At 35.4% G+C, this 14,317-nt stretch overlaps 1 protein-coding gene across 2 annotated transcripts in view; it reads left to right on the top strand.

Moving 5' to 3' along the window:
* Positions 1-14,317, top strand: part of LRP12 (LDL receptor related protein 12) — an 83,825-nt gene that overhangs the window by 26,209 nt on the left and 43,299 nt on the right. The window contains exon 2 of one of the 2 annotated variants that reach the window (XM_019942250.3): positions 12,823-12,879. The exons of the other annotated variant lie outside the window; for it this stretch is intronic. Coding sequence (XP_019797809.1) covers positions 12,823-12,879 — 57 coding nt within the window. The remainder of the gene's footprint in view (positions 1-12,822; positions 12,880-14,317) is intronic. 2 annotated transcript variants of the gene reach the window in all.

Here is a 14,317-nt window from a genome sequence, read left to right as displayed (position 1 = left end):
AAGGTAACTGCCTTTCCCTTCTCTCTGTACTTCAGCTTCATCAACTATTAAAATAGAGTTGAGGGCTTCCCTGGTGGCGCAGTGGTTGAGAGTCCTCCTGCTGATGCAGGGGACACGGGTTCGTGCCCCGGTCCGGGAAGATCCCACGTGCCGCCGCAGAGCGGCTGCGCCCGTGAGCCATGGCCGCTGGGCCTGCGCATCCGGAGCCTGTGCTCCACAACGGGAGAGGCCACAACAGTGAGAGGCCCGCGTACTGCAAAAATAATAATAATAATAAATAAAATAGAGTTGATATAAAAAAATCCAACATTTTTTATCATCTGGCTTCTCCTACTGTCTCTCCCAACCCCAGTCACAGACCACCCATACACTGCAAAAGATTTTGCCTGTTGGGAAACCAAGGAAGAAAGAAATGAAAACCACCTTTATTTGTTACACTTTGTTCCTGTACTAAGCTGACCATGTAGGTACTGTGCCTGATACATCATTTGAGTAAAACAGGTCACTAGTCACTTTCCAGAAATGTTATAATGTAATCAGCAAACTAATAACCTACAGTTCAGTAATAAACTATGAAATTTAATCAACCAAGAAGAAAATTAGAAGCAAAAGCAACATACTTGGTATTTCCGTAAATGAGAGTAAAATACATAAGTAGCAGCACAGTGTGTGTGTGTGTGTGTGTGTGTGTGTGTGTGTGTGTGTGTGTGTATGGATGGATATATATACTTCACAGACTCACCCCAAGTCATCCTTTGAGGGCAGTACTACCCTGATACCAGAAAAAGAAAACTACAGACCACCTTCCCTTACTTATGTAGATGCAAAAATCCTCTTAACAAAATACTGGAGAACCAAATCCAGCAGTATATAAATAGGATTGTAAACTATGACCAAATGGAATTCTTCCCAGGAATGTAAGGTTCAACATAGGACAGTCAGTGTGATACGCCATATTGATAGAATAAAGGACAAAAATCACAGGGTAGACACAAACATAGCCAATACCATTTCATAATAAAAACACTCAATAAAAGAGAACTTCGTCAGCCTCATAAAGAGCACCTGCGAAAAACCCACAGCTAACATACTTAATGGTAAAAGACTGCAAGCTTTCTCTCTAAGACCAGTAGCAAGACAAGGATGTCCGTCTGCTCTCGCTACTTCTATTCACCATTGTATTGGAGGGTCTAGGCAGGGCAAATAGACAAGGAAAAAAGGCATCTTAATTGGAAGGGAAGAAGTAAAACTATCTCTGTTTATAAACATGACATGTATATAAAAAATCCTAAGAAATTCATAAATACCTATGAGAGCTAATAAATTCAGCAAGGTTGCAGAATACAAGAAAAAATGTATTCTTATATACTAGCAATGAACAACTGAAAATCAAGTTAAGAAAACAATTCCGTTAACAATAGCATCAAAAAGAATAAAATGAATAAATATAATAAAATGTGAAACTACTACTCAGAAACTATAAAATATTGTGAGAAAAAGTTAAAGAATACCTAATAAATGGAAAGACATTGCATCATATTTATGTATCTGAAGAATTAATATTGTTAAGAATTAGTATTGTTTATACCCCCCAAGTTGATCTACAGATTCATCACAATCCAAATCAGAATTTCAGCTGTCGTTGCAGAAATGGACAAGCTGATTTTAAAATTCGTTTAGAGGGAATTCCCTGGTGGTCCAGTGGTTAGGACTCCGCGCTTTCACTGCCGAGGGCCTGGGTTCAGTCCCTGGTCGGGGAACTAAGATCCTGCAAGCCGTGTGGCATGGCCAAAAAATAGATAAATAAAATAAAATAAAATTCGTTTAGAAATTGAAGTGATTCAGAATAGCCAAAATAATATCAAAAAAGAAGAACAAACTTGGAGTATTCATACTTCCCAATTTCTGAAGCTACAATATCAATATCAGTATGATATTAAGCTCTAGTAATCAAGAGTGTGTGGTACTAGCATAAGGATACACATTATAGATCAATGGTGTAGAATTGAAAGTCCAGAAATAATACATTTATGATCAATTGATTTTCAGAAAAATGTGAGGATAATTCAGTGGGGAAAAATAATCTTTTCATCAAATTATGGTGAGACAACTGGTTATCCACATGTGAAGGAGTGAATTTGACCCTTATCTCACACTGTACACAGCAATTAACTCAAAATGGCCAGAGACCAAATGTAAGTGCTAAAACTATAACACTCTTAGAAGAAAACATAGAGGTAACTTTGTGACCTTGGATTAGGAAATGGATTCTTAGATATGACACCAAAGTATAAGCAACAACAACAAAAATAGGTTAATTGGATTGTCTCAAAATCAAACAACACCTGTATCTCAAACACTTATTTCAACATCAGAAAACACCTTTACATCAAGAAGTGAACAATTAAACTACAGAATGGGAGAAAATATTTGTGAATCATATATCTGATAAGTTTTTACAATATGTAAAAACTCACAACTCAACAACAACAAAAAGGCAATTCAACCAATTAAGAAATGGGCAAAGTATTTGAATAGATATTTCTCCAAAGAATATACATAAGTTCCCAATAAACACACGAAAGGAACCTCAACATCGTTACTCGTTAGGGGAATGTAAATAAAACCACAGTGAGATACTACTTCACACCCACTAGCTGTAATAAAAAGGTGGACAGTAACATTTTGGTGAGGATATGGGGAAATTGGAACACTTACACATGGCTGTTGGAAATGTAGAATTGTACAGCCATTTGGAAGACAGTTTGGCATTTGCTCAGAAAGATAAGCATAGCGTTATCAAAAGGCCCAGCAATTCCACTCTATGAGTATCCTCAAGAGAATTGAAAATATGTCCACACAAAAACTTGTATACACAGATATTCATAGCAGTATTCGCAAAAAAGTGGAAACAACCCAGATGTCTGTCAGCTGATGAATCGATAAACAAAAGGTGGTTTATCCATACAATGGAATACTATTTGTCCATGAAAAGGAGTGAAGTACTGATTCGTGGTACAACATGGATGAACCATGTAAACATTATGCAAGGCGAAAGAAGCCAGACACATAAGATCGGATATTGTATGATTCCATTTATATGAAATGTCCAGAATAGGAAAACCCCATAGAGACAGAAACTAGATTAGTTGTTGCTGGGGGCTGGAGGAGAACAAAAAGAGGAATAACTGCTAATAGGTACACTTTTTGGGGGCGGGTGGTGAAAGCATTCAGGCACGAGATAGTGACAATGGTTGCACAACTTTCTGAACATACTAAAAAACTGGATTGCACACTTTAAAAGGTGAGTTTTATGTGTGAAGTATATGTCAGTAAATCTCACTGGAAATATAGGAATGTAATTCTGTTTTTTTCTGGATTTCTGAATCCCTTCAAACCTTCATACTTACTCTTGTGAACCACCGAAGTCACAGGTAGGAACCTTTGAACCCAAATAGTCTTTAGCTGAGCCCCTTTCTAGTTTGTTTTGTGGGTTCTTACATCAGTGATTCACACTGTTTTAGAATAAAGAAAATTATTTCCATCTGCATGAACATTGTCACTGAGATACTCACCAGTGGGATTCATAACTGTCTTGCATGTCCTTTCAGGGATATGATGCATTCTCTGAATACTGGGAACTTGTGTTTGTTTAGTATTTGTACTTTGACTAATAGTTCATTGTCATCATGCCCTTATTTGAAGACATTTCCAATGTAAAATCTTACTAACATAATATAGGAAGTCTAAACATAAGAACATTGAACTCCCAAATGTCTTTTAAGAATGTGGTTTGGGCTTCCCTGGTGGCGCAGTGGTTGAGAGTCCACCTGCCGATGCAGGGGACACGGGTTCGTGCCCCGGTCCGGGAGGATCCCACATGCCACGGAGTGGCTGGGCCCGTGACCATGGCCACTGAGCCTGCGCGTCCAGAGCCTGTGTTCCGCAACGGGAGAGGCCACAGCCGTGAGAGGCCCGCGTACCGCAGGGAAAAAAAAAAAAAAGTAGAATGTGGTTTGAAAATTAGAATGTTTATTTCCATAAAAAGTAAGGTTGTAAATGATCATTATTATTTTAAGTGGCAGGTGGGTTCAGGCCAGTTCATAAAAGTCTATTAAATCCAAAATGAATACCTGCAGTTAAAAAGCTGTGGAAGTAATACTTTTAGAATACCAGTAATTAAATAAAGTAGAAAATAAACTCTGTCTCCAAGGGACTTCTTAACCTTTCTTTGCACGAAACGTCTCATTATAGGTATTTGTTAGACACTATGAAGCCTGTTTTCAGAAGTATGTACTGAATTTTTCATACACTCTCAAGGCATTTGCAGACATCTTATTAGTTCAGCTATGACCTGGGGAAAGTGTGTACATTAGTCTGCTTGGGCTGCCATAACAAAATACCACAGACTGGGTGGCTTAAACAACATAAATTTATTTTTTGCAGTTCTGGAGGCTAGAAGTCCAAGGTCAGGGTGCTGTCAGGGTTGGTTTCTGATGAGGTTCCTCTTCCTGGCTTGCAGTGTCCTTCTCACTGTGTCCTCACATGGCCTATTCTCTATGTGCAGATGGAGAGAGAGGTATCTGATATCTCTTCTTAAGGAAACCAGTCTTATCGGATTAGGTCCTCACCCTTATGACTTCCTTTAATGTTAATTATCCCCTTGAAGGCCCTATCTTCAAGTATAGTCACATTGGGCATTTGGGCTTCAACATATTAATTTTGGGTGACACAATTCAGTCCCTAACAGTGTACTACTCTATACCTTATTTGACCAGGTAGAAATAACTATATTATAATCACTTTTAAAAAAATGAGATTGGGCACAATCAGAGCTTAAGACCTATAGATTCTATGTAAGCTGATATAGCCACTATGGAGAACAGTATGGAGGTTCCTTAAAAAACTCAAAATAGAACTACCATATGACGCAGCAATCCCACTACTGGGCATATACCCTGAGAAAACCATAATCAAAAAAAAAACATGTACCACAGTGTTCATTGCTGCTCTATTTGCAATAGCCAGGACATGGAAGCAACCTAAGTGTCCATCAACAAATGAATGGATGAAGAAGATGTGGCACGTATATACAATGGAATATTACTCAGCCATAAAAAGAAATGAAGGTTATTTGTAGTGAGGTGGATGGACCTAGAGTCTGTCATACAGAGTGAAGTAAGTCAGAAAGAAAAACAAATACTGTATGCTAACACATATATATGGAATCTAATGGTTCTGATGAGCCTAGGGGCAGGACAGGAATAAAGGTGCAGACAGATGTAGAGAATGGACTTGAGGACGTGGGGAGGGGGAAGGGTAAGCTGGGACAAAGTGAGAGAGTAGCATTGACATATATACACTACCAAATGTAAAATAGATGGCTAGTGGGAAGCAGCTGCATAGCACAGGGAGATCAGCTTGGTGCTTTGTGACCACCTAGAAGGGTGGGATAGGGAGGGTGGGAGGGAGGCGCAAGAGGGAGGGGATATGGGGATAGATGTATACATATAGCTGATTCACTTTGTTATACAGCAGAAACTAACACACCATTGTAAAGCAATTATACTCCAATAAAGATATTTAAAAAACCCTATAGATTCTAAAGTAATTTAGAAAAAAAATTAATATGCCTCCACAACATGAAAATCTGGAAAGTCCAGGGATGGTATTAAGTTCTCAAAAATGACTTCTGATTATTAAAATCACAAACTATCCCAAAAAGGAATGAATGGCAAAAAAATCTAAGGAAATTAGTGGTTCCTCAATGACTTCAGACTAATTAAGAACATATCCCCAAGATAAAAAGGATATTTAACCAAGAATAAATTATAAGTATTACTAATGTAGAGAAAATGCAAGATTGAGTTCAGCAAAAATACCAAGGGCAACAAAATGGTCTTATAAACATGTCTTTGTAAAATAAAGAATAACAAATGTTTATAGGGCTGTTGCTTGGGCAGATGGTGTAACACTGGTGATGTTTATGTCCCCTCTGTCAAATATGCTCTTCAAACCGAAAGGGTAAGAGTAACTATATCTGAAAACCTTCTTGAAGGCCATATGTGCAAAGATTATAGGAGTTCATTCAGGTATTCTAAATAACTTAAAGAGTTCTGACTTAGGTGCTAAGACTTCCAAGGAATGAGAGAAGGAAAGAAAGATCAGATGACTGGAAACAGGAAATGCAATTTTGATTTTCCAAACTGGGGCAGGAGGGATGAGAATCCCACAAACCAGCAATTAGTGATAATCGCTCTAGGGAAGATTATACAAAAGAGAAGAAATGGTTTATGAATACCTAGGAAAGGAAATAAATGTACAAGCCATATGAATTTGGTTAGAACAATGTTAGCAAACCTTATTTCCTTTACAGATTGATAGTAGAAATGTCAGAGGCAAATGCTTAGTAGCTTCTACAGGGGTCTAACAAATTCTCTTATACCCTTTGCACAATTTAGAAAAATTTGGTCTGCATACTAGAACAACATCTAATACAATAACCATCCTAACCAGAAATGACTACTTTTTAAAATTCCTGTGGTCAGCATTTTGCATCCTTTAATGAATAACACACACAAAAAAGGAATTTGAATGAAAAGGAATGAAGATAGTTTAAGGGACTTATGGGACAACATCAAGCGGACAGCTGTATGCATTATAATTAAATTATAAAAAGTTAAAGAGAGAATCTTAAAAGTGGCCAGAGAAAACTTGTTACATGCAAGGGAATCCCCATAAGACTATTAGCAGATTTTTTAGCAGAAACTTTGTAGGCCAAAAGGGAGTTGCATGATACATTCAAAGTGCTGAAAGAAAAAAACTGCCAACCAAGAATAGTTTACCCAGCAAAATTGTCCTTCGGAATTGAAGGAGGGATAAAGAGTTTTCCCGACAAGCAAAAGATGAAGGAGTTCACCACCATACCACCTCACAAGAAATGTTAAAAGGACTTCAAGTTGAAATGAAAGGGTGCTAATTAGTAACAAGAAAACATAAAGTATAAATCTCACTGGAAAAAGTAAATGTATAGTTAAATTCAGAATACTCTAATGTGTTGGGGGTGAGTAAATCACTTGTAAGTCTAGTATGAAGGTTAAAAGATAAAAGTATTAAAAGTAACTGTGACTACATTTGTTACAAATACTCAGGGTGAAAAGATATAAATTGTGACATCAAAAACATAAAATGGGGGGGCTTAAAAAGGTAGAGCTTTAGTATGGATTCAATGTTAACAGCTTAAAATAGACTGTTATAAACATAAGATATTTAAGCCTCATGAGAACCACAAAGCAAAAATCTATAGTAGATACACAAAAGAGAGAAAGAAATCTCATCAGACCACCACAGAAGATCATCAAATCACAAACGAAGAGAGCAAGAGAAGAAAAAAGGAACAAAGGAATTATAAAAAAGCCAGAAAACAATGAACAAAATGGCAACAGTAAGTCCACTGTGGATTTCTTTCTATTCTTCTTGGTTAGGACTGCCTGTTGTCCTGTGTCTGAATTTTTTTTTTAACATGTTTTTTCCCACTTTTTCAGACACGGGACAACAGGCAGTGTAAGACTGTGATCTCTGAGAAAAGGGAAACAAATCAGAATGAGTTCTTTTATTGCACTAGCTTTCTACCTGGAGAAAGCTGGTCCATTACCCATTGTTCCCTCATGACCATCAGCAGGAGTTCTGTGTTTGAGTTTTTAAAAATCTTTTTGTTGCTACTAAGAATTGTGTCTTCTGTATCTTCTGACTGGCCATTGTTTGTATTTACAAAGGCTTTTGATTTTTTGTATGCTTATTTTATATCCTGCTACTTTACTAATTTTCATATTGTTTATAACTTTTTCTTTTGACTGTCTTGGGTTTTTTAAATAGATACACAATCATATCATCTACAGATAGATGTAGTTTTACCTCTTCTTTTTTTACCTCTTCTTTTTCAATCCTTATGCCTATAATTGTCTTTTCTTATCTAATTGCCCTGGCTAATACCATGGTGGGCACTCCCATCTTCCATTCCCATTTTTAGTAGAAAAGCCTCCTACTTGAGTAAGAAGCTTGCTAATTTTAGTTTGGTTTTATATTGTTTGCTTCTGCTCCAGATGTTTTAAATTATTTTCTCAATAGATTACCAGCTCTTTGGTGGCAGGGACCATGCCTCTTACTTATGTATCAACCTACCATTCATTCATGTGTTTGAGCAGGTATGGAGTATCTTCTCTCCTAGTCACTGGGTTACAAAACAAAACAAACCCAGCTATGTCCCAGCCCCACATCACACTTCTCCACCCCACCTTGCCCCACCAAGATCTGGTGGGGAATATAGACTTTACACAGATAACAGAAGTGTGATAAATTTTCAAAAAGTGATAGTATTAGATACTCTAGGAACCTACAACAGAATGACGTAACCTAGTATGGGGGAATCAGGAGATGCCTTCCTAAATAAAGAATATATTAAAGAAAAGTCCAAAGGCAAGAGAGACAGCTGACCCTTTTCTGAAAGAAATCTAATATTTCTGGAGAGGAAAATAGAGTGGGAAAGTGAATCACAAAAGATGAAGCTTTTGGAGTAGTTGGGAAGACTCGAAGGGTGGAGAGTTTGGTAAGCCTTATTAGGATTTTGGACTTTTTCTTTAAGTAAAGTAAAATAGGAACGATGTTGGGGGTGTATATATGTGTGTACATATTTTGATGTTTGATACCTGTTCTTATTGCACAGTGAAAATGAGATTGTAGGATGCTGAGCATGTAAGTTACTTGTAACTGCTGCTCATTAACTTTTAAACCAGGTCTTCCCCCATAACAAATTGGAATAGCTGGTGGCAGGTGGGTTTTAACTCTGAAAGTTAAGTACTGTTTCTTTTACAAGCAAGAAGTATATTCACGTCTAAATTCTTTTTTTAAAAAAAGTAAGGAACACAAATTTCTTAGTGAATTTGAATTTTTAATCCATCCAATTACTAGCTCTTTGAAAAACTTACTACGTTGCTATAAGCTGGTTTTCTCACCTGTAAAGTGAACTGTTGTTTTAAGGATGAGCTGAGGAAAGCCTTGTGAGGCACTTAGGATTTGGCTGGCACGTATCTATCACATCTTAGCTGTATTTATCAGCTCTTCTTTAAGAACTTTAGTTCTTAAATAAAAAGAACAACAATAAACAAAGAAAGATACAAAGCAACAGGGATGCAGAGACCATAGATTTAGACATCCTGTTAATGATGATATTCTGATTATGCAGGTGAGCAAACTAAATCTTAGGAGAAATCATTCAGTTAAGACTCATGACTAACTAAACAGTAGAGCTGAGGTTTGATTCCACAGAGTCTGGTTCCAGAGCTCAAACTCACTACCCTATGGCCTCTTTTCCTAAAACAGCACATATCTCTTTTAGAAGATTCTCTCTTGTATTGCAGTAAAAAAACTACAAAACCATGTTTCAGCTTGGCAAGAAGAATAATAAATGGGGACAATTGATTACCTTTGGTATTTGGTTAGTAGGATTAAAAAAAGAGTTAAGTCGTAAAAAATTATTTCCTGGTTTAGGTGATACTGAAACTTTTTCTTGTTTTCTAGGAGTGCTAGTTAATTAGCTGGTGTACTAACTAGTCAGCTGCTAATGCATAGTTATAGAAGTAATGTTTTATCAGACTATATTTTTCCAGTATATGGCATCTTTAAAGGGGGACTTCTATGAGAATGTCTAGCATGGCTGCAATGTAGTTAAAGTCAGGAGGTGATGTGTGTACGTCCTCGTATGTGTGGGGTTTTCTTCTCTCAGGAGTTCGGGGTGGGACATTAGGGAAAATATAGTGAGCTTTATATCAACAAAGCAGTTTGGGGCGGTGCTCTCTGATTATAACATAGAAATAATTGTATTTTGTAAGTGGCATTTTTGTAAAAATGGCAGAACACCTAAATTAAGTAGCCCACTTACTTCATGTGATACTTAGAGTAAGAAATATCTAATAATGTAATCTCAAAGAAAGGAATAGTTATTTGATGTTATTAGAAATTATCATTGATTTTTTAACTTCTAAATCGGATTGTTTTTAAATTAGAGTAAATGTGTGGGAAATTAGCAATAGTATCGTGTTTTATGTCTTGAAGTACTGTTATTTCAGTTTTTTAAATCATGAATAATACTTATGAAATTATAATATTTTATTTCACACAGTATTTATCAGACCTCTTTATTTAGAATGACAGGGAATGAACTATAGTCTCTTCGCCTGTTTTTTTTGATAATATGAATAAATCTTTTAAAGAACTCTGTGCCTGTTGTAGCACATTCGGTCGGTGCTGGAGTATACAAAGGAGGACTTCCTCTCTAATTTCAGTTTGTATACACCGTTAGACTCTTCTGTGTGTGTGTGTGTGCAAATGCATGTACATACATATATCATATGCCTATGTAACATGTGCACAGTAACTATACAGACATCACTTAAAAGTTAAAGTTAGAGCATATGCTAATGTTACTCTGAAACATACTTAACTCAATGTGCATATCTTTCCAAGTGAGTACATACAGAATTACTTAATTCAGTTTTTTGAATATTTTATTGTAAGGCTGTTTTTAGTTTATTCATTTACATGCTGACGGAGATGTAGATTAAGTTCTATTTTTTTCTATTATAAAGAATTCTACTAAGCCTTATAAGATAAGTATTATCTGCTCTGTTTTTGAGATGAAAGTAAGACACAAAGAGGTTATGTAACTTGCCCTAAATTGCACAGCAAGTAAGAAGTGAAGCTGGTGTTAGAATCCTAGCAATCTAGTCCAGAATCCACAGTCTTAGATACTGCATTATGTTATTGTTTCCCTTCTGCCCATCTTTACTCTGTTTACTGAATTAGAATAAAAATTTAATGTATAAAATATATCTAATATTAAAACTCTCCTGAGGATAATTTAATATGCTGCCTTAAGGATATTGGAAACCTTAGGGTCACAAATTACACAGCTTTAATTTGGAGTTGTATCTACTATAGAAGTAAGAAGGTTTAAGCCATTGGCTCGCAAATGTTAATGTGCATACAAATCACTGGGAGTGGGGGATGATCTTGTTAAAATGTAAATTCTGATTCAGTAATCTGGGGTAAGGCCTGAGACTCTGCATTTCTAATAAGCTCCCAGTAATGCCAGTACTACTGATATACTTGTAAGTAGCAAAGGTTTAGGCAACTTATACTGACCTTTGGCAAATCTTGTTAGTTGTTTTATTGAATCAGTTTCTTATACCGTTTTGTTTAGGATACCGATTTTCATAGGTTGTACACATTAAAGAAATAATGTGGGAGCTTTCTAGTAGTTTCATTTCTATGTCTGTAGCATTTAACATTGTTAGGAAAAATAAGTTGTGGCCTCTGTGGTACTAATGCACAGTACTTAAATAAATAACTGTAATCAGATTTATTTGTGTAATAAATATAGCTTACACACCTTTGTCACCATTTCCACTGTATCATTTTTAATGGAGGGAAACATAACATTTCTTTTCATTTTGAAGGCTGTAGCTGTAGTTGAACTACGAAGGTTGTTTTATCACTTATTTTATTCTTTAGTAATAGTAAAAATATATTTTACACAGTTACAAAAATGAATTCCTCTTCAGTGCTGTCTGTCAGGCACTATATCAAGTGCTTAATTGGCATGATTTCATTTAATCATGATGAACTCCCTCATTTATTCATCATTTGTTAGCTCTTTGAGCACCTGCTCTGTTCTAGGAACCGTGCATACAGTGATGCGGCAAGTTTACACAGATTCTGCTGTCCTAGAACTTAGCGCATTGGGGGATGCTATACAGTAATCAAGCAACCATAGAAGTGTGATGGTTGTAAAGGATAAGTAATTAATTATAATATTTGCTATTGTCTCTACTCTTTGAACCATCAAGAGAATTCTGCTTTTGCCATCTAAGTTTCTCCCACCTGGCTTCCTCCCCTGCCCCACTCCAGGGAGAATTCTTTCTCTGTCAGCTGGATTCCTGAACTGTTTTGTTGCCAAATTGACCTAATGCATAGAGAGAGAGAAAACTTTAGAAGTAAAGATGAGCAGCTTTGTAGAAAGAAAAAGAACAGAGGTAGATGGAAATAATTTATAATAAAACTAAATTAAATTTTTAAAAAGAACAGCTGAGGGACACTTTACTAATTTAAAGGAGTAAATAATGTCTACTTTAAATGGGAGTCTTTTTAAAACCACTTTTATTTTACTAGGTGACACTTAGTAACTCATTTCAGTAAGTTACTTGAATGCTTCCATTTGCCCAACTTTGTGGTAGGAGGTGTAGAAAATCAGGGGCTACCAAAATAGGGTATAATCATGTCCCTACTCGAAAGACTGTTAGAGTTGTTGATGAGAAGATGTTGAAGGATTTAGAAGGTAATGCAGAACATAGGACATGGGACACCATGTGTGACCCCAGCAGTAAGCACATTCTGGGCTAATTAAGCATGCTTTTAGAGGAATGCTGTTTTTAAAAAGTATGTGATTGTCTCTTTTCTGGTAATAGTACTAAGTTATCTTTTCACTATTAACTTGATAGAAAATTCTTTCTGGTATTAATCAGATCTATATATTTGGCCTTTATATTACACTACATTGCTGTGATTTCCAAAACATTTTGATTTCCCTACTACTATTATAATTTTGGGCTGCATAGTACTGTTTTGAAGATTATTGTAAGAGACTTTAATTTCATTTCTGGATATTACAAGTAGCTCTATGCACCTGTTTTTCTATTAGAGGGAGAATCTGAAATTTTTTTTTAATTTTATCTTGGAAATTAGTTTATTCATTATGTTTAATTTTAGGAAATGGTGCTCTTGCAGAACATTCTGAAAATGTGCATATTTCAGGAGTGTCAACTGGTAAGTCATTTTTTGTAATGTTTAAATTTCATGCATGACTTCTGTGGTAAATATTGACAGCCACCTGGTATCTTATGAAGTGATATTTGGCTATAAAAATTATTACTGCTTTTTGCAGCATGTAATAAGGAATGAAGTAACTGGAACATGGAGAAATTCTCATAAGATAAAATTGATACTTGCATGCCCATGGATTGATTATATTTTTCCAAACGGACTGCATAATTATTTTTCCATACAAACACTGAGCCAAGAGAAAAGTTAGCTCAAGTTGAATTAGTGTTTTCTTTACATACAAAGTTATATGAAATGAAATTTATTAAAATGTAATTTTGAATGCTATTCCTAGCATTAGAGCCTTAGAAATTAAGCATTTTGCTTGATTTTTTAGATTAAAAATACTACTATGCATAAAACTGTAGTACTTGAGTGCACAATTTATATGTTATTAAAAAGCAACCCAACAACATATTTGTGTGCATGAAATTCAGAAACTTGTTGAGGTAAATGCATTTTTTCCACTCATCTAAGCTTTTATAACTTAATAATGATTTAAGGGCCCATAACTATTAAAATGTTCATTCTTAAATATGTAAAATAAAAAACAAGGAACTACTATATAGCATGGGGAAATATATTCAATATCTTGTAATAAACTGTAATGGAAAAGAATCTGAAAAAGAATATATATACATGTATACACACACACACACACACACACACACACACACACACACACAATTGAATCACTTTGCTGTGTACCTGAAACTAACAAAACATTTTAAATCAACTACACTTCAATAAAAAAAAATTTTTTTTTCATTCTTGGGTGACTTCCACAACTTTGATACCAATTTTGCATTATCAACTACAATTACTAGGAGAGCAGAATCTTGAATTTTTTGCCTATATGGAAATTGAGTTTCTTACTATTATTTTATTATTTCCCTATATTCTTGATAAGTTTTGTGTGATTAAAATAATTGCACTTGGTATATTTGTCAATTTATTGATTGATTTCTTCATGTCTTCTTGGAATTTTTTGGTTATTTTTTTCTCATGAAGGAAAACTGAATGTTTTTCTCTTTTGTTTTATGTCTCATTTTATATTCAGAAAGTGAATAGACTTAACAAGTACTCTAAGAGTTAGTCTGTGCTAGGCCAAACAGATTGACGATCCTGGTTTCCTGAAAATGAAAAGCAGGCGCTTTTGCAGCCTGCGTTAATTCTTTTACAGTGTGTTTCCCCATTTTCATATGCTTTCAAATGGCATACAGTTGTGTACGTCAAGTTAAAAAAGGTTCGTTTAGAGTTGATCTTAATTTTCTCCCTTTTTCTACTTTGGATAGCTAATGAAAATTATGATTACTTTTCCAAGTTGTAATTATGAAGTAAGAAGTTGTGTAGAAACATTTAATTTACACAGCTGAATAGTTAC

This window comes from Tursiops truncatus, chromosome 17 (genome assembly GCF_011762595.2).
Source record: "Tursiops truncatus isolate mTurTru1 chromosome 17, mTurTru1.mat.Y, whole genome shotgun sequence".
NCBI lineage: Eukaryota > Metazoa > Chordata > Mammalia > Artiodactyla > Delphinidae > Tursiops > Tursiops truncatus.
The sequence above is the reverse complement of the archived record's forward strand: the minus strand, read 5'-3'. Positions and strand labels throughout refer to the sequence as shown.